Source organism: Chiloscyllium plagiosum, unplaced genomic scaffold (genome assembly GCF_037043375.1).
Source record: "Chiloscyllium plagiosum isolate Xiang-an unplaced genomic scaffold, Cpla_swu_hap1 HiC_scaffold_36, whole genome shotgun sequence".
Classification (NCBI taxonomy): domain Eukaryota; kingdom Metazoa; phylum Chordata; class Chondrichthyes; order Orectolobiformes; family Hemiscylliidae; genus Chiloscyllium; species Chiloscyllium plagiosum.
The window spans coordinates 15,375,671-15,403,380 of NW_028270174.1; the positions used below are offsets into that span (position 1 = coordinate 15,375,671).

At 41.2% G+C, this 27,710-nt stretch overlaps 1 protein-coding gene across 3 annotated transcripts in view; it reads left to right on the top strand.

Moving 5' to 3' along the window:
* The window catches only part of nrg1 (neuregulin 1), an 835,600-nt gene that overhangs the window by 621,402 nt on the left and 186,488 nt on the right, over window positions 1-27,710 (top strand). The window contains exon 1 of one of the 3 annotated variants that reach the window (XM_087979981.1): window positions 7,263-7,556. The exons of 1 other annotated variant lie outside the window; for it this stretch is intronic. In XM_087979981.1, coding sequence (XP_087836107.1) covers window positions 7,469-7,556 — 88 coding nt within the window. In that variant the 5' untranslated portion in view covers window positions 7,263-7,468. Of the gene's footprint in view, window positions 1-7,262; window positions 7,557-27,710 lie in introns of those variants that run through there. One more of the 3 variants, XM_087979982.1, reaches the window with a different exon arrangement.

Genomic DNA, 27,710 nt, shown 5'->3' on the forward strand with positions numbered 1-27,710 from the left:
AATCACACATCACTCGGTTATAGTCCAACAGTTTAAAGTCATACAACACCAAGTTATAGTCCAAGAGGTTTACTGGTATTTGGAAGCACTAGATTTCAGAGCGCTGCTCCTTTGTCAGGTGGTTGTGGAGTATAAGATCGTAAGACACAGAATTTATAGCAAAAGTTTACAGTGTGATGCAACTGAAATGATATCTTGAAAAAGACCTGGATTGCTTGTTAAATCTCTCATCTTTTAGAATGACCATGTTGATTTCAGTTCTTTCATATGCAAATCCCAGTACATTTTTTAAAAGTTACATTCTCAAGTGAACTTTAACAATAGGTGCCATGTCAGTCCAGATAATGCATTGAAGGTGTGTGGTGTCCTTTGTGAGGCTGTCTGTGCCCCAATGTTCAGACTGATTCTAATCTAAAAAAGGAGTTCACAAAATCTTACATGGATTCATGTAGTTTTTGAACAAAATAAAATGTAATTCTGCTAGTACAAATTCACCCCACAAACTTATATGTGTGTGTGCGGGTGGTGTGTGTGTTGGGGGGGATGTGAGTGTCTGTGAGAGAATATGTGTATGTGTGTGAGTGTAAAGGGGTATAAGTCTGTGAGAGGGTGCATGTGTGCATGTGAGTGTGGGAATGTATGTGTGAGCATATGGGAGAGAGCTTATGGAGGAGAGATGGTCTGCATGAGTGTGAGTGTGTGTTTGTGTGTACTGCAGGGGGTCTCTCTTACATACAAGCTCTCTCTCATACAGTCACATATACACATCCACACACAGATCCACACACACATTCCCTCTCACAGATTATACCCCTTTACACTCACACTCACGCACATACACATACACACACTCTCTCACAGACTCTCACATCTCTTTCCCCCCTCCCAAAAGAGATGTGTTGTGTGATTTTTATCTTTGTACACCCCAGTCCATCACTAACACCTCCAAATCATATAAAAGCAAAATACTGTGGATGCTGAAAATCTGAAACAAACACAGAAAATGCTGGAGGAACTCAGCGCATCTGTCAGTACCTGTGGACAGAGTGCAGTATGACTCTTAGAATCGTAGAGCCCCTACAGAGTGGAAAGAGGCTATTCAGCCCATCAAGTCTGCACTGAGCCTCTGAATAGCATTCCACCCAAACCCATCACCCGGACCCTACCCCCTTAACCTGCATTACCATGATCAATCCACCTAACCTACTCATCTTTGGACTGTGGGAGGAAACAAATAGTACTCAGCAGATGCATGGAGAGCAATGTAAACTCCACCCAGACAGTAATCCAAAGCTGGAATCAACCCCAGGTCCCTGGCACTGTGAGGTGGTAGTGCTAACTGCCATGCATCTTCTTCAGTTATAGAGTCATGGAGATGTACACGGAAACAGACCTTTCGGTTCAACTCATCCATGTTGACTAGATATCCTAAATTAATCAAATCCCATTTGCCAGTACTTGGCCCAATATCCCTCTAAACCCTTCCTCTGATCATGTTTGGAAATGGAGAGGAGGTATGTTTGAATGTATAATAATATATTAAATTGTTACACCTGCACAAACATCCTTTCAACATTTTCCATTATAAATTTCTATGTCTATATTTGTAATGGATAGTTCCTATGTAAACTTGTCACACTTTATTGCACCTTCAATTGAAGTCTTACAGCACTATCAGTGGCATAATAGTGCAATTACAGTTTGAAATAAGGAGGGGCATCAATATGGAAATGAAGCCTGAACTTCACCTCAGAATTGATATTAGCTAATTAAACAAAAGACCCAATTATAATGTCACCGCAGCACTGACAGAAGTGCGCCAAGCGTTACTTGAGAAGCAGGAGAAGTAGGGGAACTGTGTGACTTCAAGAACATAATGAGGGACCCACTGACCCAGGACTAGCTACCTGTGTTTGATATTGTATCAGTATAGGCCAAGGTAAGGACAACAGGGTGTGTGTGTGTGTGTGTGTGTGTGTGTGTGTGTGTGTGTGAGTGTGTGTGTGTGTGTGTGTGTGTGTGTGCTGTCTGGTGTACCACCTGGTTGGGAAGAGCTGTAGAGTCAGGAGTCTTTGATATTTTCATTATACTCCCAGGCATATCAGCCTGATGCTAATGAGACACATAGTTAATGTTGGTCTGTACTATTTAAGGAATACAACAATTAAACAATATAAGCATTCAAATTAAACTTTTAAAAAATAAATAAGAAATGGAAAACAAGAAAGAGTTTAGGAACAAAGAATGCTTAAGAAGTAAAATGTATTTAAATAAAGGATTGCAATCCTTTTCACTGTGTTATAAGATAATTCAGTTTTAATGTACAATCATGCAAACTTTTTTTAAAGATTAGATTCCCTACAGTCAGCCCAACAAGTCCACACTGACCCTCCGAAGAGCAACCCACCCAGACCCATTCCCCTACACCTAACACTATGGGCAATTTAGCATGGCCAATTCACCTAACCTATACATCGTTGGACTGTGGGAGGAAACCAGAGCAAACCCACGCAGACACAGGGAGAATGTGCAAACTCCACACAGACAGTTGCCCAAGGCTGGAATGGAACCTAGGTCTCTGGTGCTGTGAGGCAGCAGTGCTAACCATTGAGCCACCGTGCCACACCATTGCTTGTCTTGTAGTTTTAACTGTTGATGTCTTTCCTCAATCATGAGCCCATTCTGCTACAAATAGCACTATCTATCATTGTCATCTCATTCCTTAAGGTTTTTTAAAATTTCTTTTTGAAATTCACTCATGGGATGTGGGTGCCACTGGCACGCCAGCAGTTATTGCTTAGCCCTAGTTGCCCTCGATAAGGCGCTGTGAACCACCTTCTTGAACAGCTGCAGTCCATGATGTGTAGGTTGATCCATTATGCTTTTGGGAAGAGAGTTCTAGAATTTTGATCCAGTGACATTAAAGGGATGGATGTATATGTCCAAGTCAGGATGGTAGGTGGTTGAGGGGAACCTGCATGTCATGGTGTTCCTATTTATTTACTGCCTTTGTCCCTTTAAGGTGGAAATCGTCATGGATTTGGAAGATACTGTTGAGGGAACCTTGGCAAATTCCTGCTTCTATTATATCACAATATTAGATTCCCTACAGTGTGGAAACAGGCCCTTCGGCTCAACAGGTCCACACCGACCCTCCGAAGACTAACCCACCCCCCTCTGACTAATGCACCTAATACTATGGACAATTTAGCATGGCCAATTCACCTAACTTGCACATCTTTGGATTGTGGGAGGAAACCGGAGCACCCGGAGGAAACCCACGCAGACACAGGGAAAATGTACAAACTCCACACAGACAGTTGCCCAAGGCTGGAATCACTGGTATTAGTTTCACTATGGCACACAACCTATTTCAGATATTTTCGCCCATAACCTCTGAATGGATCACTGCAATCATCCATTAAGGAAAGTGGAAGGGTTTTCAATAACCCTGAAGAGACACGTCTTAATTATCTTTGATGAATTCCCTCTCATCACCATCCCATAGAATCACCAAGCTTGCAAGCTGCCTCGAATAACAACTGTGAGACTCCACCAGTATCTTTCTACTCAGTAGCGTATGTTAATCATATTGATCTGTGTCGGCATACATTTCTCACTAATCTAATGAAATAAGATGAATGATTATCAATCTGGACCCTTCTAGAATACCAGATGATGCATTAAAATAAGTCTTTCACATGTGACACTAACACTTACACTTCTATCCAAGTTGATGGGAGGAATATTGTACAATAATTTCTGCAATGACACTTCTTAGATGACTTTGAGTCTTTGGCTAACTGATAGAGCAGTAAAGTGATAAATAAGAATTTTCTGGGCTTGGGATGATTTGGAGGGAGTTTTATTTTGCAGTTGAACATTCTGTCACTGACCTGTAACTACTTGATATGACACCGAGCAGTAAATTTGACAAAATGTCTCATTATTCGTCACTGACTTTTTTCATCTTAATGGGCACCAATTTATTCGCTTCCAAAGAAAATCTATACTTTTCATGCAAATAATAAACAAGAAAAAATAACTCTTAGAAGAATAGTGATAGATACATAAGTAACAACGTCTTGTTACCATTATGCCAGATCTTAACTGATTGCTTTGGTCACTTGAATGGAATTCTCAGTAAGTTGCTGAATATAAAATTTTAAGGAGTAGGAATTGCCAAATTGCATTGACTGAAATGAAGGCAGAATTCGTGATCATTTGATTCAGTGCAAGAAGCATGTTTCCATTCTGTCAGTCTTGGATGAACACAAACTGTAAGTCCAGGAGATAGGGCTGGAGAATGGCACAAGCTGGGTTGCTCTTTCAGAAACTGGTACATCACAATAGGTTAAATACCTCCTTCTGTGCTGTGAGATGTTAAGCTTTTAAGTAAAAGTGCATAAGCAATTACTCCTCTGTTTCACCCAAGTTGCATGTAGTTACAGGTTACAATAGGAAAAGCACTGTAAAGTTGTTTGGGTTTTCTGTTGAGTTGGTCCATTATTGTTCATCTTATGTTGAGTTGGTAATGGTCAGTGCAATGGATGGTTGTTTTGTCCACTGACTGGTATGTCAGATAGCTGCTAGGAAATGATATCTGTCTGATACATTGGTCCTGAAGTTGCTGAGATCTGGACAACATGTCCTTATTAACCAAGTTCAATTTTTTTCAGTCATGGTTTACAAAAGAGGAAAATAGGAAGACTTTTGACCACTATTATGTGAGTTATATTTTGACCATGGTATATACTGCCATATCTTGAAAAGGGCTCTGGCTTGAAACATCAATTCTCCTGCTCCTCTGATGCTGCCTGACCTGCTGTGCTTTTCCAGCAACACACTCTCAACTCTGATCTCCATCATCTGCAGACCTCACTGTCCCCTATATACAGCCATATAATGAGCTGCATTCAAGAGCTGGAGTGGCTCAATGAAGAAGAAGCCTCTGGTTGCAAATCCAAGTCCATGACTTGCTGGTTATGAAAAAACCCAGCCACTGGTGCAGACAAAGCAGTGTGTATATATGCTGGTTTCCAGCCCTGATTAAATGGGAGGGGCTAACAGCAGGGATGGTGTATGGCTGTAAAACCATCTACCAATCCAAAACATAAAAGTCAAAGCTTGATGAAGTTGATCAACATCCTTTACGGTGAAAGAATAATTGAGTAAATGGCATTTGGAGTTTGCAGGAATAGTATCTAGATAAATTGCCCAAGGTAGTAACCAATACCAAAGGATGCTAACTGAGATCCCTAAATGTGTTTGATTCGACTTCAGATGAGCAAATAAAAATGAACAATTATTGGGCGTGTGGTTTCAGTTGAGTCTACCAAACATGTGTAAAGCTGTCCTGAAGGTAGCCTCTCAATGTTGTAGACACATGAAATGAGTTTGATGGTAGAACATGCAAGAATGAGTCAAAGGAGAAACTCAGGTAATATCACAGGAAATTAGGGCTTCTTGCAAAATGGCTGCCTGGCTGTCCACATCCTTCTGGAATACTGGTGTGAAATGTGTAAGGATTTTAATAAGATCTGCATAGGACTTTCTATTTCATTGTTGGTATTTGAAGACACTTCAGAGTGTTTCCCTTGCTAGAATTTCCCCTTGTAACAGTTAAGACACGCCAAGGAGAATAAGGCATTGGGCAACAACCAAAATGTGGATATATAAATTCAGACAACTGACAGTTTCAGTCATTGGGTTAAGGGAGAGATTGAAAGTGAGTTATCTATTGGTGGGACTCTCAGGAAGTTTTCAGGTGGTCCATTCAATTCATGCCATCCCACCTCCTCAAACATTGGAAATAACCCCACTGTCTGTATAACGAGGGATATCCCAGTTTTTTTTTCCATTTGCATCAACATGAGGGGAACCTGGAAAAGAGTCATCTGATGGTGTGATGGGTTGTTTTCTTTTTGCCTCGGAAAGAATCTGAGCCAGTGAGTGGGCAGAATGATTTATCAAAACTCCCTAATTTTCCTGTTTTTTTTCTATCAATGCCAAACTATCTAATAACAACAATAACAAACTAAACTAAAGCTTGGAGCAGGGGGCTGAAGTACTTTCTAGTGCAGGAACTGGTGATGTCATCCCACATGGCATCAGTATAATCACAGATGTGAACTTTTTTCTAGTTGGGAAATGGGCTATTTTGGGGGAAATTAATCTGTGGCTATGTCCATGTTTATACTTCCCCAGTGAAGGAAGCGGGGCCTTGGTCATGTCAACGTTGAATAACACGAAAAATCAACTTTTGGAGAAAAAAAAATGCACTGTTTTCAATGCACCTTTTCCAGTAACACTCCCGATAAACGCTAAAAACCAATGCAACCTTAATCCCGTCCCGACATGTGAAAGAGAAGCGAACTTTGCATTTGCTGTTCTCTGCTTAAATACCTAAGACAGGTATGGTTCCCCCAGAGGATTGGCAATCAGACCAACATGCAGAAATCCTACATTACTCCCAAGAACTTGAACCCAGACATAGCTACAGTGTCCCCTACAGTTACATGCTGTGCAACAGCCTGTTCTGAAAAAGGGTCACTGGACCTGAAGCCTTAACTCTGATTTCTCTCCACACCTGCTGAGTTTTTCCAGCATTTTTTTGTTTTTATCATCTGAAAGGGATTTGAGTTTCAGGGCTGGGTTAGACCTACAAGTCTCGTGGGGTGGGGAGTGGAACAAAATATTTATCCGATCCATTCTTAACAGTGCCGTGGATTAACATGGCTGGAGCAACAGATAAAGAAAGACGTTTGTATCTCAATAAAAACCGAAAGAACTGCGGATGCTGTAAATCGGAAACAAAGAGAGATATTGCTGGAGAAGCTCTGTGGAGAGAAATCAGAGTTAGCTTTTGTGTCGAGCGACCCTTGTTTGGAAGTTGTCTTTTTTAATCTTTATGCTTTATATAATTTCTTTTTCTGCCTTCGTGTGTGTGTGTGTGTGTGTGAGTCTGAACCCTAGCCCTGAAGGTACATTAAGGTGAGTCTGTGTTGAAATCAAAGCGGCGAATACCGATTAGTCACTGCACATCTTTCAAATTTGGAAAGAAACTATGATTTTTTTTTTTGAAAACACACACACAGGGGTGAGTTTACAGATGCACGCCCTCTTCCCAATCTCTAAGGGTTATTAAAAACGAGGACCCAATGTCAGTAACTTGGAGTGTCAAAGAGAGGGAGGGGCAAGTGATTATGTGGGCGGGGGCATCTCCGCTTAAACTGCAAGACTTGGGAGAAAAAAAAGTTCATCCAGAGCGCCCGTGCGCCGAGCAAAGTTGAAGAGAGAAGGACATTCCGTGATAGAGCTCGGGACAACGCGCTATCGGAGCCAGCTCCAGCCTCAGAACTACCTGACTGAACTTTTTTCTCGTTCGACACATTCTCCGTCCGACAGAAACCCCCCCTAATTCCCAAGACAACACACTCAAAATACAAGGAAAACCCCGAAGAGAGAAATGCCCGGAAAGAATAAGAGAGGAAAAGGAAAAGGCAGAGGGAGAAAGGGCCGAAAGGGAGAGAAAGTTGGAGAAGAACCTACTGCAGGTAAAAAAAAACAAAGTAAAAGGAACCAAACTTTTTCTTAAACCTCCCCACGACTGAATTCGGAGTTGTCATTGAGAAAGTTTCACCCGCGAGACTTGTTGCTCCGATTTACTCCTGAGTGGCAACACTTTTCCCAAAAGTCTCATTTTGTTCGCTTTTATCATTGGGCACGGAGTTATTGAACCAAAGGCATAATTCCTTCAGATTATGGTCAAGTTGACTTTCTGTTTTATATGTGTGAGATAGTCTATTTGTTGGTGTTGTAGAAGGAGGGTCTGGGGGAAACGAGTTGTCTAGAGCGCGTGTGGGATTCGAACCCCACTGGCAGTGTTACCTGCCAGTCCCCCGTCGCTGTGCTACGTCCTGAGCAGAGCCGGTCCTCAGCGCTTGTACCTGCAGAGACTGCGGCTCCCTGTGCCCTGTCAGGCGCCTTTAGGCGTGGCGAGGGCTCCCTCTGCTGGACCCTGACCCTCCCCCCTCATCCTCACCTCCTCAACCTGCCATCTCTCTCTCTCTCTCTCTCTCCCTCTTTCTCTCTCTCCCTCTACCCAAGCTGTGTTCCTACAGAGAGAAGCTTGAGGATTACTACTGCTGGAACTTGACCATTCGTCTCTGTCCCATTGGGGCACCACCAGAGTGTCATTCGAGTGAAAGTTGCGTTGAACCTCTAGAATGGTCAAATGCCCAGCCTGACTTGGCAACTTCTTTTTCCAAATTGATCTGCTTTTGTCAACGGAAGAAAGGGAATACTTTTTTAAGAGGAGCTTTAAAAAATAATCTTTCTTGGGTGGTGAATAACAAGTAGATGGCTGTTCTGACAGATTTTGAGAGCCTTTGGCATCTGCTGAAAGGGCAGATTGAGGAAAAAGCAGGCAACAAAATGAGCTAAGGGGAGATCTCTTGCTGGAACCAGTTCAATAGATCCAGGGGCTCCCTTTCTGTTGCGTGAATTTCTCTGATCAAGATCAAAGGAGAGGAAAGAATATTTGCCAATCACAAGTTAGTGGTTAATCTGTAAGCTGGCAAAGTATGGAATGGTGGTGTGGCAGGTTCAGTGATAACTTTCAAGATAAAATTGGGTTTATACGTAAAGAGGGAGAGAGTAAAAGGCTACTGGAACAGAATAGGGGAATGGGACTAATTCAATGGCTCTTTCGAAGAGCCAGCATTGGAGAATATACTGAATATCTTCAATTAATTATAAGACTTCTTTGAATAAATGGAGGAAGAAAATCAGGAAACCTATGTGTGGCCAATCAATAGATAGTGGTTCGTTTGTCATTTTCTTTGAGTCCACAGTGCTGTCAAGGTGTGCAGCGAGAATGTTGAGAGAGTACTTTCATTGAATTGGCATGGTAGGAGAGCATGAGAGAAATTAGCACAGAGATTTATGAACTGCTGAAAGCTTTCTGATCCATGTTAAACAGCTTTGTTGTAATGTTGCATTGAAAGCTGCTTTCGTTTGAAGAGTATAGACTCATCTCTAGTTCTTTATCAGCGAACTCTGAGCTGCTATCCAAAATGATCCCAGGATACTGCCTGCATTACAGACTGCAATGACAGCGTGAACTGTATTGTTTTATGTTCCAGTTTTGTTGCTGCAAGTTATCATCAACAAGGATCGTCAGTTTAACGAAATGCTCTGTTGTCGGTTGGTCAAAGGAGAGGAATTGTATCTGTAAAGTCTTTCATGACCTCACGATATTCCAAGCCCCATTTCAGTTCAGTATGGTGATTACCACAGTTTTCATAATGGCACATGCTGATCAGGTAATCTCGCTCACTGATGTTGTTTGAGTAAAAAAATATTGGCCAGCACTACCAGGAAAAATTCCCTGGCTGTTCTTGTAAATTGTCCCATGACCCTTTCTGCCTCTCACCTGAGAGGGTGGGACCTGGATTTAACTTTGCCAAAAGGTGAGGCAGATAATACACAACCAAGAAAGTTCTGAAGTGGGTTACGGCCATATCAGATTTGGTGACTAGCTGTACTAATGAATACCTTTCTAGGAATAATTAGCTAATACAGTGGTAGTAACCTCAATTAGTGACATTCATAGGAAACTAGTTAGCACACTCATTTGCAGATTGGTGTCTATTATTTTTAAACAAATAACATCTGCATAATATTGAATCCACAGCAATGTGGTTTGTGCATGTCAATTACGTATACTTATGTGTCACTGTTTGAAATGTCTACCCTTTCAAATGAAGCGCTTTTGGATAACTGTTTTTGTGACATCAGAAACGTGGATATAATCGTTAGCTCCTAGGCTTTCAGTGAAAACTGATGACTTGACTCTGTGTCTTTTCATGTATTGAAATTGATCTATTGTTGGCATAACTACATGTCAATAGTTAAAATATTTAATCAGATAGTTGAAAACTATCTTTTCTACTATGCCTGAATGTCACAACCTAGTTGATAAGTGGGCTCTCTTTGGGATTTAAAAGTTATTGTACAATTAAATGACATTCTAGATGTTGCTTGGCAGTACAGAACTTGAGTATTGCTTGTTGAATCCTTTCATTTTACACTCATCAGCACAATTTGGAAGAAACTCCAATGGTCGCATGGTGGCTCTGTGGTTAGCATTGCTGCCTCACGGTGTCAGGGATTGGGTTCAATTACTGTCTGTGTGGATTTCCTTGGGTACTCTGGTTTTCTCCCACAGTCCAAAGATGTGCAGATTAGGTGAATTGGCCATGCTAAATTACCAATAGTGTTTGGGGATGTATAGATTAGGTGCATTAGTCAGGAGTAAATATAGCATAGGGGGAATGGGCCTGGTTGGGTTACTCTTCAGAGGGTCAGTGTGAACTTGTTGGGTCAAAGGGCCTGTTTCCATGCTGTAGAGGTCCTGTAAAGGAAAAGCTTTGTTTATACTATGAGAGGAGACTGCAAACTGATTGGCATTGCCATGGATAATGTACCAGTTAATAGTGACTGAAAGCTTTGACTCTGGTTGTTATAGATTTAGGTTGTTGTGTCACATCAGTAGTTTCCTTAGCGCCTCCAAAAAACAGCCTGAACATATCGGAAGCAAGAGTTTGTTGAATGCAAATAAACAACAGGGAGACAATTTTGAAATATTTCAACTTTCTTAATAAGAAAATTAAAATTATGAAGTTGTGATTGCTGGGGCATTAGTAAGATCTACAACCGAAAATATACAAAACATCAAATGCTAAACATCTGCCAAATATAAGTACTGCGCCTCAAAATGGAGTCTCAATCTTTTACAATCCATGTATTAGAGTAAATGTCATATACTTCATTGTCTACAAAATTATTTAGCAGCCTGCTAAACCGATCTTATCTTAATTTCAATAACATCTAGAAGCAAACTATGAAAGAGGAGTTTTAAGATCACTGCTTCCTAAATAACCTATTACTCCAAAAAAAAGTTTTGTTTAACAAGTTGGTGAGAATGTTTTCTTATTTTACCAATTCTGTTGTTGTCACAAATCATCTTTGATTATAGTGTCAGCTTTTCAGTAGTTTTAAGAGTGGAGTCACATTTATGTTACACTTAGCAGTGATCTATAGTTTCAATATTGAAGCTCTCTTTACCTAATCAATGCTTCTTCATCCTGAAGGCATTTTGTTTTCAAAAGTGATACCTCTTCTTGTCAGGAATAATGTAATCTAATGTATTGTGTAACCTCTGATCCTTATAACCTGGCCTATGCAACTCAACCCTACGTGTGCTTGTGTTTCTTATTCATTGGTTTGTTCTGAATGGGTTTCCTGGAGATTTGAAACATGGTTGGTATTGTTTTATTGATGAATCAGTAATAAAACATAAAACTAGAGCATCAACACGTGTTCATGTTGATCAGTTTATGGTGAATGTGAAAAATTTCATCAGTGCACCTTTCAGTTCTGTGTGACACACCTGTACAACTCAGGAAAATGGATCTAGGACTATAAGACCATGTGATATGGGAGCAGAACTAGCCATTTGGCCCAATGAGTCTGCTCCACTACAGAGGAACCTCGACTATCTGAAGGACACAGGCAGGGAGTATTTGGTTTGGTTAATCAAATACCGGATAACATAGTTAGCAAAGCATCGGGACCTTGCGATTTTGTTTGGATAATCCGAAATTTGGTTAACCAAATGTCGGATAATCAAGGTTCCTCTGTACTCGATTATGGCTGATATGTTTCTCAATGCCATTCTCCTTCCTTCTTCCCATTAGCCTTGATACCCTCATGAATCAAGAACCTATCCATCTCTGCCTAAAAGACACTCAGTGACTTGGCTTCTAGAGCCTTCTGCAGCAATGGGTTCCACAGAATCATCCACCTGACCTCCCCCCCCCCTTCCAAACTAGGCTGAAGAAATCCCTTCTCATCCCATCTAAAGTGTCATCCCATCTCTGAGGCTGTGCCCTTGACTTCTTCACCTAGAATTACATTGGCTTGATTCCGCATTGTAAATCCTTTCTATGCGACATTCCACAACTTAAACTCACAACCCTCCTTCCACTCTGCTGCAGAGGTGACATATCCTTCTGCTCGCCTTCTCTTCGAGGATGTTCAGTCATCCACTTAAGTGAAAGCGGGGATCAGGACCCCAAGTTGGCTCGTGAGCTGAAGTTTGAGGTTTCAAGCGTGGAGGCAGCAATGGTCACTTTCGAGCTCTGACCAAGTTACAACAGCTGGACGGCTGGCTTCCCACTCAAACAGCTTGGAACACTGCCAAGCCTCAAACTGGAACAAACTTGGGAAGCTCTGCCTTAAATGTATCAATGTTCTCTGGCTCACTATGACAAGGGAGTGCCACATTCTCACCACTGACTGTGTGAAGAAATTCCTCCTCAACTCTTTATCCTATGTGAAACAGAATATTGGCGAGGTCTGAACATTAGGAAAGATCATTTATACGGTGGCTTTCATGACAGGAGGGCATCATAATCCACTTCACAGCTAATTAAGTCATTTTGAAGTGTAGTCCCTGGTGTATTGTGGGAAGCATGTCAGCCAATTTGCGTATAGTAAGGTCCCATAACAGCAATGTGATAATGATCTGAAAAATGCTGTATGGGAGTATTGGAGGCGACACGGCACTTTAGTGCAAGCTGTTTTTGCATTAGAGGAGAACAGATGCATAATTCTACCATTATCCGCTCTATAAACAACTGAGTTGGTAGACATACATGATTTCGCTGTTGGAATGTGTTTGCTTGGATGTGAAAGTGAACTAGTGGGAGCAGGTCATTGCAGAGTTAACACAGCCATAAACACCAGCACCCTCTGAGAAGTTTTAAACCAGTGATTTTTTTTTCCCCAGGCCGGGGCAAAAACTCAATGAATCATAAAATTACCACATGGTTGATAATGGCACTTGAGCCACTGAAGTAACTTAATTGGAATCATAGTTGTATTTTCAGTGTAAATACACTTCTAACCTTAACAGGTGCCACCCAGTTGCTAATGTTATATGGTTTAACCTTTGCAGGTTGGAATAGCAAAGGTGAGCTCTTTCTGGATTTTGGAGTTTTCTAAAATAGAGCTAGGATGACCTAAGATACATGTATCTGAACTGGAAAACATTGTAGATATAAATGCATACCTGGAATTAAAACAATGACAAAACATTATAAAGCATATCCAAATATTATACATTCCGTGTTTCCATTTCCAAAGTACTGGGCTGAAATGACATCAAGGACATTGAGGGTCATTATATGAGTCAAAGAATTTCCAAATAACCGGTGTTTCCAGACTAGAGAGGTTATTGTGGTTAACAAATGAAAATGCTGCAATAGTTTACATTTCATTGTTATGTCATAGGATTGCATGAAAGCTGCATTAGACTGAAACTGGAAAATCTCCTCTGGATCTGTATAGAAAATCCCTGTTAAAATGTTCCTAGAACACTGCTTGGGATTTGTTGTAACAGTGGTGTTGACACTCACAATGATAATGGAATAATAATTTACTGGTTCCATCTGGATTAGGTGGTTGTGTATACCCCATTAACGCAAAGCACTATCACATTTTTCTGCCACAGCATAATAGTTGAGGAGATTGTTTAAAATGGATCTTGATTGGTGGCAACAGAACCTTGCTTGTCCCCAAAAATTTAGTGCCTGCAGAGCTGCACATAGATGTGTTGAAACATTAATATTAAACTTCATTAGATGCTTCAGGGATTAGTGCTGCACACTACTTCAATGTAGTGTTTTACCTTTTTTGCATTTGTTATTCATAAAATCACAAGATTGTCATTCTGTGCCATAACTATCTTTTATAGTAGAACACAATTCTATTGTAGGATCCAATTCCTTAAAGAATTCCAGGACTTTTCTTTCTTCTACTCGATCTGAGAAATTCTTGCATGCGTTAATTACTCTGTGTGTAGAATTTAGTCCTGATATCGGTCCTCAATTTGTTCTTTGCCTTTTTGAATCTATGTTCCCTTTTCCTACCCATGTAAAGTCATATACCACGGAAACAGACCCTTTAGTCCAAATAGTCCATTCCGACCATAATCCTAAACTAAACTAGTCCCACCTGCCTGCACTTGGGTCATATCTCTCCAAACGTTTCTTATTCATGAACTTATCTAAAATGTTTTTTAAACATTGTAACTGTACCCGCATCCACCACTTCCCTTGGAAGCTCATTCTACACACAAACCACTCTCTTTTTTTTAAAAATATGTCCCTCGTGTCCTTTTAATCTCTTTCTCCCAACACCTTAAAAAATATGCCCCCAGTCTTGAAATCCCCCACCCTAGTGGAAGTAACTTACCTTAATGCTTTGGAGGTGTCAGTGTTGGACAGGGGTGGACAAAGTTAAAAATCACACAACACCAGGTTATAGTCCAATAGGTTTATATGGAGGCTCTAGCTTTCAGAGCTGACAACCACTGAGGAAGGAGCAGTGCTCTGAAAGCTAGTGCCTCCAAATAAACCTGTTGGATTATAACCTGGTGTTGTGTGATTTTTAACTTTACTATAATGCAATACTCTGTATTTATTTTTCCATTCCTGTTTCTAAATTATCACCCTCATATCTTGGGGAAAGCTTGCTGCTCAGCCTGAAAAAACCCCTATAACTCATTCATTAACTCTGGTGTCTCCTGACTGAGGATCAGTCAAGTGACTCTTTTCTCCACTGTCTCCAGCTCTTGGGTGTCAGTAACCAGAATTCAGCCCAAGACCCAAGGCCCAACCTGATCATGTAGTTTGACCATGACTTTCCCCTCTGCCTTGTAATCTATCAGTTTGTCTGGAATGGGTCAAATCCAGTTGGCTTTGTTGACTGCTACTGTATGGTGGCTGGATCAATTGAAACTTTGAAACTGCTAAAACCTCTTTTTCGGTCCTTTCAACACCACTCATGGTACCAGAGTTGCTTGCCATGTCCAACAATTAGATTACTTACAGTGTGGAAACAGGCCCTTTGGCCCAACAAGTCCACAACGACCCGCAGAAGCGCAACCCACCCGTCTACATTTCACCCCTTCACCAACATTATGGGCAATCTAGCATGGCAATTCATCTAACCTGCACATTTTTGGACATTTATGCAGCAATGTAAAATGCTTTCAGTTACTACTTATTTATTAGCAGGATAGTCTTCATTAATATGCTTTTTTTGCATTCCCACTTTCTTTGCCAGCGGTTTTACTGGATTAGAACCGCATGTAAGCCATTGCCTTATTGCACAGGTTGTGAGCACTAAATGTCTGCTGTCTGTTATAATCAACCTCCTGGTCACAGAAGTGTTAAACTGAATTTATGACTGTAATTGATTGCCGGTCTGATAATGCCTTCATGCTAATAGTCTCATCCTTGTTTTCGAATCTCCTTTTCCTACCTTCAATCCCCAATAGTCTTCCCATCCTCCATGATCTCTGTGTCCCTGCAGTGTCGATCTTTCATATCCCTGACTTTGTTGCTCCATCTTTGGAAAACATACATAGAGCTATATAAGCCCTAAACCTCTGGAGTTCTCTCCTCTAACTTCTCTGTCATTCTATTCCCTTTGAAATCTGTCTCTCCCACCAGAATTTGGATTACCTGCATGTGTAATATCTCTTTGTAAAGCGTTGTAGGTGCTTTAATATTTGGATTGGCGCAATCTAAATGCAAGTGCAACTGGCATGCAAATACTTGCTCTTGAGGGGGTCAATATATGTTGTTGACCTTCCTTTTCATGGCGTTATTTATGTAAGATCAATCACCATTCCATTAAATGGCTTTTAAAAGTAAGCAGAGGTTTTGTTGATTCTTTGCTGCTCATTCATTTCATAAGCTACAGGCTGACATGAAAACGGCACCATCAGTGTCAATCTCTGCCATAGTATAGCCAGGTAACATCCGATAATCACTCTTCGAAGTGATGATTGGAATGTTGTCAACGTATTGATCACCATGATGCTGCAGGGTGCAAAAGGACACAATCATTTTGCAACTGCACGTTTCTTTGCCAAGTCAACAAAACTTGTATGGACTGAGAGACACCAATGAGATTCCTCTTCTCCCTCCACTAGGCTCCGTGGTTTGGATTTCTCTCTGCAGAATCAACGCTGCCTGGGACCTTTCATTGGGTTAAAGGCACTAAATCAATGCAAGTTGTTATCTGAGTTTGGGAAATTCCATCACAGTTTCAGAGGTGTACAGAATATCGAGTCAATGGCAGGATTAGGAACAGAGGTGAGTAGCTCCTCTGAAAGCCCCCCGTCATTATGCCAGTCTTCATCCCAACTTACGGCCAATTTTAGGAGTAATTCTGGAGTCAAATGTAGGCCAGACCGGGTAAGGATGGCAGACTTCCCTGAAAGGCACTAGTCAGCCAGGTGAACTTTATGGTCATCAATAAAGCCTTAATTCCAGATACACTTAAAAGGATTCAAACTCCTCCACATGTCATGGTGAGATTCACACCCAAGTCCACAGAACCTTCTGGATTAATCGTCTCGCAGTAATGCCATTAGGCCATTGTCTGTCGTATTCTGACTATGAAAACAAAAACCTTATTAAATTATACGATGTTGGAAAGGGTCAAGGGTCCTTGGCTTTCCAATAACGTCTGCTGCTTTCTTCAAGCTGCAGGCCTCTGATTGGCACTCCTTCTGAATATAAACAAACCCTCTGATACCTGATTGACCAGATGAGTTAGAAAGAAATCATGTTTCATAGACCTGATCTTGCAGTTCCTCTCTTGTTTCAAGTGTATAATTTCCTGTGACTTGTCAAAGGAAAGGCACAGACAAGGACACGTATTCAACTCATTACTGCTACATCTGCCAGCAGGCATGTCTTTGTAATGTTACAAGTCTAAAAACACATTTCAAGTGTTTAAACTTCAGCAGCTGCAGTGAACACTGAAGTGGGAGATTTGCCCTGCCATGGAGAAATCACTGTGCTTCAACAGGGAATTTTCTTTTCAAAGAAGGCAAGATTGTTTTGGCAACTGTATTTTTTTTTAATTCATTCATTCCTGGGCAACATTGGTTTGGCCAGCATTTATTCGCCATTGAGAAAGTGATGGTTAGCCAGCTGCATGAAACGCTGCTGTCCTTGTCATGATTGGGACACCCGTAGTGCTTTTAGGAAAGGAATTTTGGGATTTGGAGCAGCCACAGTGAAGGAGCAGTGATGTCGTTCCGTGTCAGGATGGTGTGTCCCTTGGATGGGAACCCAGTGGTGTTCCCATGCAGTTGCAGCCTGCATCCTTCTAGGCAATAGAGGTCATAGGTCTCAAAGGAACATTGATGAATTTCTGTAGTGCATCTTGTAGATTCTACACCTGCTCCTACTAAGTATTGTTGGTGGAGAGAGTAAATGTCTCTGACTCTGGATGGAGTGCCAATCCAATGGGCTACTATTGTGTCAAGCTTCTTGAATGTTGTTGGAGCTACACTCATCCAGAAAAACAGGGAATTTTCCATCACACTCCTGCATTATGGTTGACAGGCTTTGTGATGATATGGAGTCAGAGCTCTGCTTAGGATCAAGTAGGTCGATGAGATATTGGAGTGCCTTGAATAGTGGGCAGCTCTAGTGGCTTGAGAACGGATTTTATCTCTTAATAAAAGAACAGCCACGTCCAGAGCAGATTAGCATCCCGAGATGTTAAACCTTGACAGTAGTTGCGTTCAGTGTGCTTCAGAAACTCCCCTTGTTTTCTAAAACCTAATCTGGCTGAGCCGTTCTAATTCTTATGGAAAAGAAACAAATACTAATTACCAATTTCTCTGCATGACAGAAACAGAATAAATCCTGTAAATAAAATTAAGAGTTTACGTAATAGCTATTCAGACAGATTACACCGTTTTGTAAGTTCTGTTTGCTTTCCAATTAATTTTCTTGAGCCTCATGAGTTCTGACTTCAGCAACGGGGCCACTGTAACTGGCTTCTCCACCTGCGGCTGTCAGGATTTCTACTCCTTGGTAGTACTGTTTTCTGCTGAAAGGTGTCTGAGTGCAGCTTTGTAGTGAGCTGTCTGCTCCTCCACTGGGAGCACTCTTGTGTGGAGCCAGAAGGTTGTGGGTTCAACTCCCAGTGCAGGCGTTGAGCACAAATTGCAAGTTTAACACCTGAGTGCAGTACTCGGGGAGTGGACAAGGTGTTAAACTGAGACTACATTCACCCATTCACATAGTGTCGCAGGATCCTTAAGGCCCCATGACAATACTTAACCCTTAACCAACATCACACGGGCAGGTTAATTTCACAATGTTGTTTGTGGGAGCTAGGCTGTGAAATTTCATCCATTCCAACAGGGACTGTACATCACAAAGTATTGTGAAGCATTTGAGATGTCTCTTGATTTGGAGATGCCGGTGTTGGACTGGGGTGTACAAAGTTAAAAATCACACAACACCAGGTTAGAGTCCAACAGGTTTAATTGGAAGCACACTAGCTTTCGGAGCGACGCTCCTTCATCAGGTGGTTCATCAGACACAACCGCCTGATGAAGGAGCGGCGCTCCAAAAGCTAGTGTGCTTCCAATTAAACCTGTTGGACTATAACCTGGAGATGTCTCTTGGTTGTGGAAGGCACTTCACAAATACAAGCCTTTTTCTTTTCTGACACTTGCATACTCTAATGACCCAGACTGTATAGGCTGACATGCCATTCAGCAGTAGGAATAGTCCCTTAACAATCTTTCAGAACTATCAGAACAATGTGGATAAGGATGTTAGGGTTGGAGGAGGGAGGGAGAGAAATTAATTTTTTGGATTAACAATTGATTTTTTTTCTGGTTACTCCCCACACCCTTCATAAATAAATGGAAATCATGGTGCTGGACATGCTGCCTATTTCTGTGTGAAGTATAACAGTGTGTCACTGCTCCCAGAGGTGGGGAAGGACACATTAGGTGATATATATTGATAATCTAAGGAACCCATTGATTTCCAAGTCTGGGACAATCCAATTGGAGAAAGGTTGCTCTGAAGAGGCAAATCCTACTCATGGACTCAGAGTTCCCAATCTTTAAAACAAATGGACAGAAAAGTACTGATTGCAGAATCGTCTTCGAGCATGTTTCCAGATGGTGATGTTCTGCGCATAAGCACTTCTGCAGCTGGACAGTCCATCTCACACAACAGTGAAGGAAACGTTGTAGCATAGTCTTCAACAGGCTAACCTGCTTTTCTATCGTTCATATTGTGTCATTACTTCATCCATCATTTTACCCAGGAGAGTATCAGTGGGCTTTACACAGGGCACTGTGCTCTGATTGAAGATCAGATGTTCTTCAAAGCTCTGAAGACTTGCACTGACAGTCCATAAGCAACAACTGCAGGTGATGGAAAATAAGAAAATTGCACTCTGCTTGGCTGCATCTTTATTTCACAGAGCTCCTCCCTAGAGGCAGTAGCAGTCAGTGCAGAGCTCCTTTTGGAAAAGTGAGGTAAGGCATTGATTAGAGACAAAATCTAAGCCATCCAACAATGATTATCAAGAGCGCTGAGGCAAGTCTATGGGTGAAACACATTATCTGAACATGCATGGTCAAAGGATGCTTTGTTTTTGAGAAAGTCCACTTTTGTTCCCATTGTTATCCGAAGTATAAAAACTAAATTGTGCATGATATAGGAAATGGATTTTCTCATTAGAAAACCTCTGGTCTTTTGCTGGACAGGAATTGAAGTTAAAGGTATGATATTTCTTTGAAGAGCAAATTGATTTCTCTGTTCTTATCATCTGTAACATAAAGCGCTTTCATCCAGCAGTCTTTCTCACTAGAAACTCCTTAGTCCCAATTTGTTTTGGAAACAGTCCATGCAAATTTGTCACGCTGCATTATACACTCCCACCCACGGTGGCGCTGTAGTTCCTCAGTTTTTTCCATTTCCCAGCTGTTTGCCTGAATGCAAAGAAACTCGAGTTCAAACCTAATCTGTCTCTTTGCTTTCTAATTTACTTTTCACAATTTGAAAGTAATCCTGGAATGTATTAACAAATAATATGTAGGTCACCACATTCAGTGTAATACCTGTAGACCTGTAGGTGGTGCTGTAATGGGGGTTTTCAATGTACAGTATTGTAACATTGGGAGCATTTACCCGAAATCATCTATCTTACTATCTGAGTTATAACTAAGTCTGCACTCAAATCTTACACAGACAGGTCAACCTCATCATTTCCTTTTTCAAAAATTAAGCCAATATTTTTAAAAATGCTAACTCATGGTTTTTAAATTATGGCCTTTTAGAATTCCAAATATTTGTGATTTTTAAAATGTGGAATTTGATATATATATTTTAAATGTTCATTCTATGATTTTTCTTTGAAAGTGGATTTAAAATTTGGAATTGGTGTAAAATAAATTATCAAGAGTCTTTTCAAATGAATTAAGTTTGTATTTTTCTGACCTCTTGCCCCCATTCCTCATCCACTACATTTCTTCACTAGTTTCTTACCCCCAGTAGAGTGAATTTTCTACTGATCCATGTCCGTTTTATTTGCATTTGGCCCTGGGCTTGTGGGCATTGCTGGCTGGGCCTGCATTTATTGTCCAACATTAATTACCTCGAAGAGAGTTAAAGGTCAACCATATTGCTGTGGGTCTGGAGTCATATGTAGGCCAGACCAGGCAAGGATGGCAGATTTCCTTCCCTCAAGAACATTAGTGAGCCAACTTGGTTTTGTGCAACAATCGACAGTGGTTGCAGAATCATCATTGAGGCTGAATTTTTAGTCTGGATTTTCATTGAATTCAAATTACACCATCTGCCATGATGCCCCAGAATATTGATGTGAGGTTCTAGATTACTGTCCAGTGATGTTACCACAGCAACACTGTTTTCCCTGATGTTGTATAGTGCCTGCAATAACTCCTGGCTCAAATTGATGCAAACTTCAAAGTGACTGGAATGCATCAGGTCCCATTTGTGGCCTTGAGTAGGTTATTCATTATTTCACATTTGCAATGGAAAAGTGTATAGTGCACTAATTGGAGAAGGTGAGTTAGAGTCCCACTGTAACAGCTTGAGAATTAGAATTCAAACTCCAAAAAAGACCTAAAACAAAAACCTGGTTTCAGCCAAAATAACCATAACACTGGCGGACTCATGTAAAATACCATACTCATGTCCAGCTGCCATGGTCTGTGGGACTCCAGTATATATCATGGTGACTGAATCTTAATTACTCACTGAAGTGGTCCAGCAATCCACTTAGTTGGAATAAAGCGTGAGAAAGGCCAGCAATAGTCAAGGTGCAGACCCACCTTCACCTTTGCAAGGTAACTGAGAATGCCAGTAATATAAAAACTGAAAGCACTGCGGGTGCTGTAAATCAGAGACAAAGACAGAAGTTGCTGGAAAAGCTCAGCAGGTCTTGCAGCATCAGTGAAGAGAAATCAAAGTTAACACTTTGGGTCTGGTGAACCTTCTACAGAACGAGTAATGTCAGTAATATGCTGGTCTTACCGCTGATAGCTATATCGAGAGAATGAATGACCAACATGACATGGTATGAAACTTCAATACACATGAACCTTTTAGGGTGAGAATATGTTTGTAGTTGCTCATTTTCTACTGCCATCCTCCTGTAAGGAATGTGAAGGGTACACTTCAATTCTGCCTTCTCATTTTTTTGTTCTGTCTCACTCAAGAGAAATGTTTAATTGCAATTGAAAACCTATCGTTTTAAACAGTGTAGTATTTGAACTTTGCCATAGCCTTGCAACCATGCTTAAGACCTGGTGCTTACAGTCATACAATTGTTTCATTGGGATTAGTTATTACTGTAACTTATTGCTTTGATGCAACGAAACTACTGACTTTAGCCATTCCCTTCATCAGTTGTAGGGTTGCTTGAGCAGATAATCCTCAGTTCTCCAAGTCACTGTAGTTTGACCCATCCATACAGAAAATGAAACAATCTTGTCTCTGTCTTCGAGTTCCACCATTTTGATCTCTCTTGGAATATGGAGATTGTGTGATTAAATACACTGTTGTCTGATGCTAGATAACAATGTAGTAATGTCTAATTGCAATTCTAGTCTAGTCTAGGGATGGCACGGTGGCTCAATGGTTAGCATTGCTGCCTCACAGCACCAGGGACCTAGGTTCAATCCCATCCTTGGGCAACTGTCTGTCTGTGTGGACTTTGCACACTCTTCCTGTGTCTGTGGGGGTTTCCTCCAAGTGCTCCAATTTCCTCCCACAGTCCAATGATGTGCAGGTTAGGTGGATTGGCCATGCTAAATTGCCCATAGTATCCAGGAATGTGTGGGTTAGGTAGATTGGACAAGGGAAATGCAGGAGGAAGGTTTGTCTGGGTGGGATGCCCTTTGGAGGGTTGGTTTGGACTCAATGGGCCAAATGACCTGCTTCTGCACTGTAGAGATTCTATAATTCAATTTTTTAAAAAAAGTAACTAACATCACTGGATATGTGAACACATATAATCATGTGGCATAGGCTTGCAAATTTCTCTTGTTGGTAAGATCCAAAGCAAAGCATAGAGTGGGGTGAAAGAAGTGGAGTTCTTATTGTTGCTTAAGTACGTTAGGCGTGGGATAGTTATAGACGTTTAGTAAGTAAATGTAGATGTATGATGTACTTTATATGTGTATTGTGTGAGTGGAAATTGAGAGGTGTTTTTTTCAGTTAGAATTAGCGCATCTGAATAAAACAGTGCAGGTATAACCTCACCTGTGATATTGCACTGATCTTGTGTCTATTTGTAGTTCAGCTTTAATGATACGAGATTAGAAGAGTTAGGACTGTTCTCCTTGGAACAGAGAAACCCTGAAAGGTAGTGTTCTAGTGATTTAGAGGATGATCAGCAGTTTTGATCGTGTAGATTAAGATAAATTATTCTCTCTAGCTTGTAGGTCAATAATCAGAGGACTTAAATTAATTGGCAAATGATGAGACTTTTTTTTGTACTCCGAGGTATCAGTATTTGGAATGCTTTATCTGAAAAGGTGTTGGGAGCTGACTGCAACGTCAATAAACAGGCTCTTGACAGTGAGTCAATAAACAGGCTCTTGACAGTGAGGCACTTATAGACAAAAGGCAGGTTGTGGGCTGAGACACAGTTGCAATTTCAAAGAACCAGCAGAGGCAGAATGGGCTGAATGGCCTCCATCTCTGCTGTATGTTGCTCCGATTTTTTTTTTAATTAATGGAGGAATTGGGTCAATTCTGTTTGTTTCCCAATGGTCATTGATATGGGCAAAGATCTGAGGAGGAAACAAATTACCATGACTTACTAATACTGTCGTGTTTTCACAAAGAACCAGACAGAATGGCAGTGAATATTACACAGCACCTTGATGCAAGCCATCACCTAAGTGTGAATAATGAGCCTGAATACAGCATATTTCCTTCCTTATTGTGAAGATATCATTATTTAGGATACAGGACAAGTAACCAGCGAACCTCCCAATATTTATCTGGAATCATTCAATACCTTTCTCTTCATAAAGATCTCCTATATTCTGAAAGAAAAGATTTTTAGATGTCCATGAAAGTAAAATGTGAGCAGGGTAGAATTGGCAGCAACTTGACTATTGTCTGTCATATAATGCAATAATCCAAATTCGCCCTTCTTCAGATATGAATCTGAGGGGCTAGAATTTATAGTTTGCAGGAACATTAGATGTTGAAGTTCTTCTACCTGTTACTGACAACAAAAGAGATATGTGCTTTATTTAGGTCATGCTGCGGTTCAGATGTTGGCAATGTCCTTGCGGGAGCAATCTCTTAATATCCTTTGGGAGCTTAATGGTGGAATCTTTGATTATTGCTGCCTGAGACACGAAGCATAACCCAAGCCACCCCTCTCCCTAAATCCTTATTGTATTTTTGGATAGCTCACAGAGTAACTAGACAGTGCAACTTTAAGATGGTTAAATAACAGCAGAACATGTGATGATTCAATATAAACTTAGCCACCTCACTTTCCAGGAGTTATAGTAATGGCTTGCTTGCAGTTACTGTGTTAACTGCTTTATGTAGTCATTTAAGCATAGAGCCCAGACTATATGTAAGTCTGAGATCTTAAAGCAGTACAAATAGTGCTATTAATAAACTTGAAGACGTCTGTCTCAATAAGAATACAGACTTCATGGTAAATGTTACAAAGGTTAACACATCACGAACATACAGATTATATTGTACTAGTGTTGCTTTTCCAGAAACCACACACCATTTTCAGCTTTCAAGTGGGTCATAATTCCTTTGAATATTTTTTCCAGTCTTGAAGCCTGTAAATGATAATAAATTGGTGAATGGTTGAGAAGGGAGCAGATAATTTCATCTGTACTGAACTCTTTCAAGCATGGAGAGGAGAGCTCTATCCCAGCACCATAACTCACTCCAAAAACCTCAAGAAATTTCTCATGACTTAGAATGACATTTTACAGCATGTAGCTTCCCTAAAGAAGGCTGCTGTATGGGTAATGCAGATTAGCACGTGGCAGGAATGCAGCGTTAAAGCAAATTTACCATCAGATAACAGACTACCATCCCATTGGTCCAGGCTGAATTGAGGCCCGTTTCCGCAGAGGTCAGAGGAAGTGACCAATCCACTGCTCAAATAACTTGGTGGCTTTCGGTTTCTGCTCAGTGCTATCTGGTTTCAGTCAATACTCGTCATTATCCATAAAATGATCTCATCACTTATTTAAGGTTTAAATCTGCTGCACGGTCGAAGTTTGCCAATTTGCAAGCGGATCCCCCTAACCTTACCCCATTTTCCCCATGCTCCACCTTTTGAAGCTCTTTCGATTAAATTTGTCAAAGGGGCAAAGGAAGATTAGAGTCTCAAAATCAGGTCAGATCTGTCTGCCATCAACATGACAGGTTATGGAGAGTGGTGGAACCTCTCTAGCACCCACAAAAAAACTAATTTGGGACCCATCTTTTAGATCTTTACAGTTGTGTTACCAGCGGAACCACTGAGAATATTTGCCGTGCAGAATCTAGTCACATTCTGCCTCAAATTGAAATTGGGTCCAATTAAAGCTGTGAACACCCTCACCCTTGCCATATTTAAAGTGACTTACTGCCCAATCAGATGATGTGGTGGTAGGCCCCTTTCAAAATGGAGCTAACTCCATTGCCCTGGTTAATGGGGCAGGAAGACGACAGATGACATTTTGAGGTCCGTACCAATTGGTGAAGGCAGAGAACTTTGATCCCAAGGACTGAAGGCGGGAGGCCTATTTAGATTTACTGCACAGTTACTGCTTCCACGTGTACTCCAATACCCCAATGGGTTCCCACTGAGGACCATGTGATGGGCCAAATCACAAACTTGCATTCTAATCAGCTGCCATTGTGTCTACCTCACACTCATCCAACGTCAAGGGTTTCGTGAACCCTTCTTAACAGTGCAGGCCTAACTCTACTGCTGCCTCTAGTTCACCAGACTGTAAATGGTTCCGTACTGTGTCGCAGTATTATCTTTCTGACAACTTGACAAGCTCAACCAACTGAGGCAGACAGCTCTAAATGTGAGGCATCCCTCGGAGCTGCAAGTCAATGTTCTGGTTTGTAACCTGCCTATTAAAATAGTCATAATGAAGGATGTGATTCCTGACCAGAATACTTAGTACTTGATCTCCATTAATATGTTCATATGTTAAATCTGTGACACAGTTAGGCTTTGTACATGACTTTGCTAAATGTCAGTTGATTTTGAAGCTTGCCAGTGCTGGGACACCTATGTTTCAGCAACTTGTGCTCAAGGCACAAGCATTATTTGACACTTTTTTTCTTTTTGCCTTTGTTGAGGTGAGAAGATGAAATGTGTTTGTCCATTGCATTCAGAACTCTGAGCTCTCAGGCTACATAGAGACGTGCTCCCTTTCGCTCCATCACAGCTCCGTGACCCATTCCAAAAACTGCAAGAGATCCCTCCTGACTTGGAGGAAGACTTTACATTCCAATTCATGGCTCCTCTGAGTGAGACTGTCCTACAAGTGATGCGGGTCAGCATGGGGATGGAATGCAGTTTTAAAGCAAACTAATCTCAGCCGTCGGATAATCTGCTTGCTAAGCCTGGCCTGAACTCAAACCCATTTCCCAAAGGTCAGAAGGTAGTGTGCTAACCCTCTGCCTGAGCTAGTTCCTAATTTGCTGTGTTTTGTTCCCTGTCGCAGTGCCATCTGGTTTCAGTCAATATTTGTCATCATCAATAGAAACCAGCTCATCACTTATTTAAGCTTTACAGACATTCTATCAATGCCACGAGTGATAATTATTGATTGTTGATGAGGTGCATCAACTCATTGGCACACATCCCTTCTGCTGCCCTTGCATGTCTGAATTCTTTCTTTCTTCTCTCTCCCTGTTTCTAAGATCTAGCTGGAAGGAGCTCTAGCCAGACAGTGATTCCTTACTGTGAGTCTTAAAAGTAAGTGACACCAAGCTATTCAACTGCTGAAAGCATCGCCAGCCAAGATTGTAGCATGTCATCAGTTGTCATTCGCAGATATTTATTTCTACTTGGCAATCAATTGAATGACGCTTAACAATGTTAACTCCCTTCTAATATAAAAGTACAAGTCTTAACAATGCATCGATGCTTCAGACTGTTTATCTGATTCCATTGAAAAAGCCATTGTTACATTCACTGGTCCTCGGTTCCCCAGGTTTCAACTCTCAACTAATATATCATAGAGATGTCCAGCATGGAAACAGACCCTTCGGTCCAACTCATCCAAGCTGACCTATATATCCCAACCTAATCTAGTCCCATTTGCCATCTCTTGACCCATATCTCTCTAAACCCTTCCTATTCATATACCCATCCAGCTGCCTTTTAAATGTTGCAATTGTACCAGCCTCCACCACCTCCTCTGGCAGCTCATTCCATACACTCATCACCCTCTGCGTGAAAAAGTTGCTGCTTAGGTCCCTTTTATATCTTTCCCTTCTTACCTTAAATGTAAGCCCTCTAGTTCTGGACTCCCCCACCCCAGGAAATGACCTTGTTTATTTATCCTATCCATGCCCCTCATGAGTTTATAACCCTCTATGAGGTCACCCCTCAGCCTCCAAAGTTCCAGGGAAAATAGCCTATTCAGCCTCTCCCTGTAGCTCAAATACTCCAACCCTGGCAACATCCTTGTAAATCTTTTCTGAACCCTTTCAAGTTTCATAACATCCTTCCGATATGAAGGAGACCAGAACTGAATGCAATATTCCAACAGTGGCCTAACCAATATCCTTCCTGGATAGTGCAAATGTGCAGATGCCGTTTGAGGAAGTTGCCAAAGAAAACCCCCTAAACAACTTGAGTGTCCTTAAAGACATACACTTGACAAAGGTTAAGGGCAATGACCCAGTACCAATTTGTGCCTGGCATTTTTATCAGTACTGAAAAGCCCTAGTTTAGCAGCTGGCACGCACTGTAACATGATAGTCATGAGATGGAGATATTGGATGGCATCAGTTTGTTTGTGGATATACAGCCCAGCCCTATTCTGCAGCAGCTGGGAGAAGGGATGGAGTGTGCTGAGGGGAAGAAGCAGATTCACAGTGACCTTCAGTGCCCTACGGTTCTCCATGTATCGGTAGTGAGTGGAAAAACAAATGTCATCTGGTGCCACATTGAGGAGGAGCTTTCAAGCTGACTATCTTCCTTCAACAAGTTCCTCCGTAAAGATGGCATTTTGAACAGTGTCTGCAGAAATCTGTTATCAAAATAACCATGGG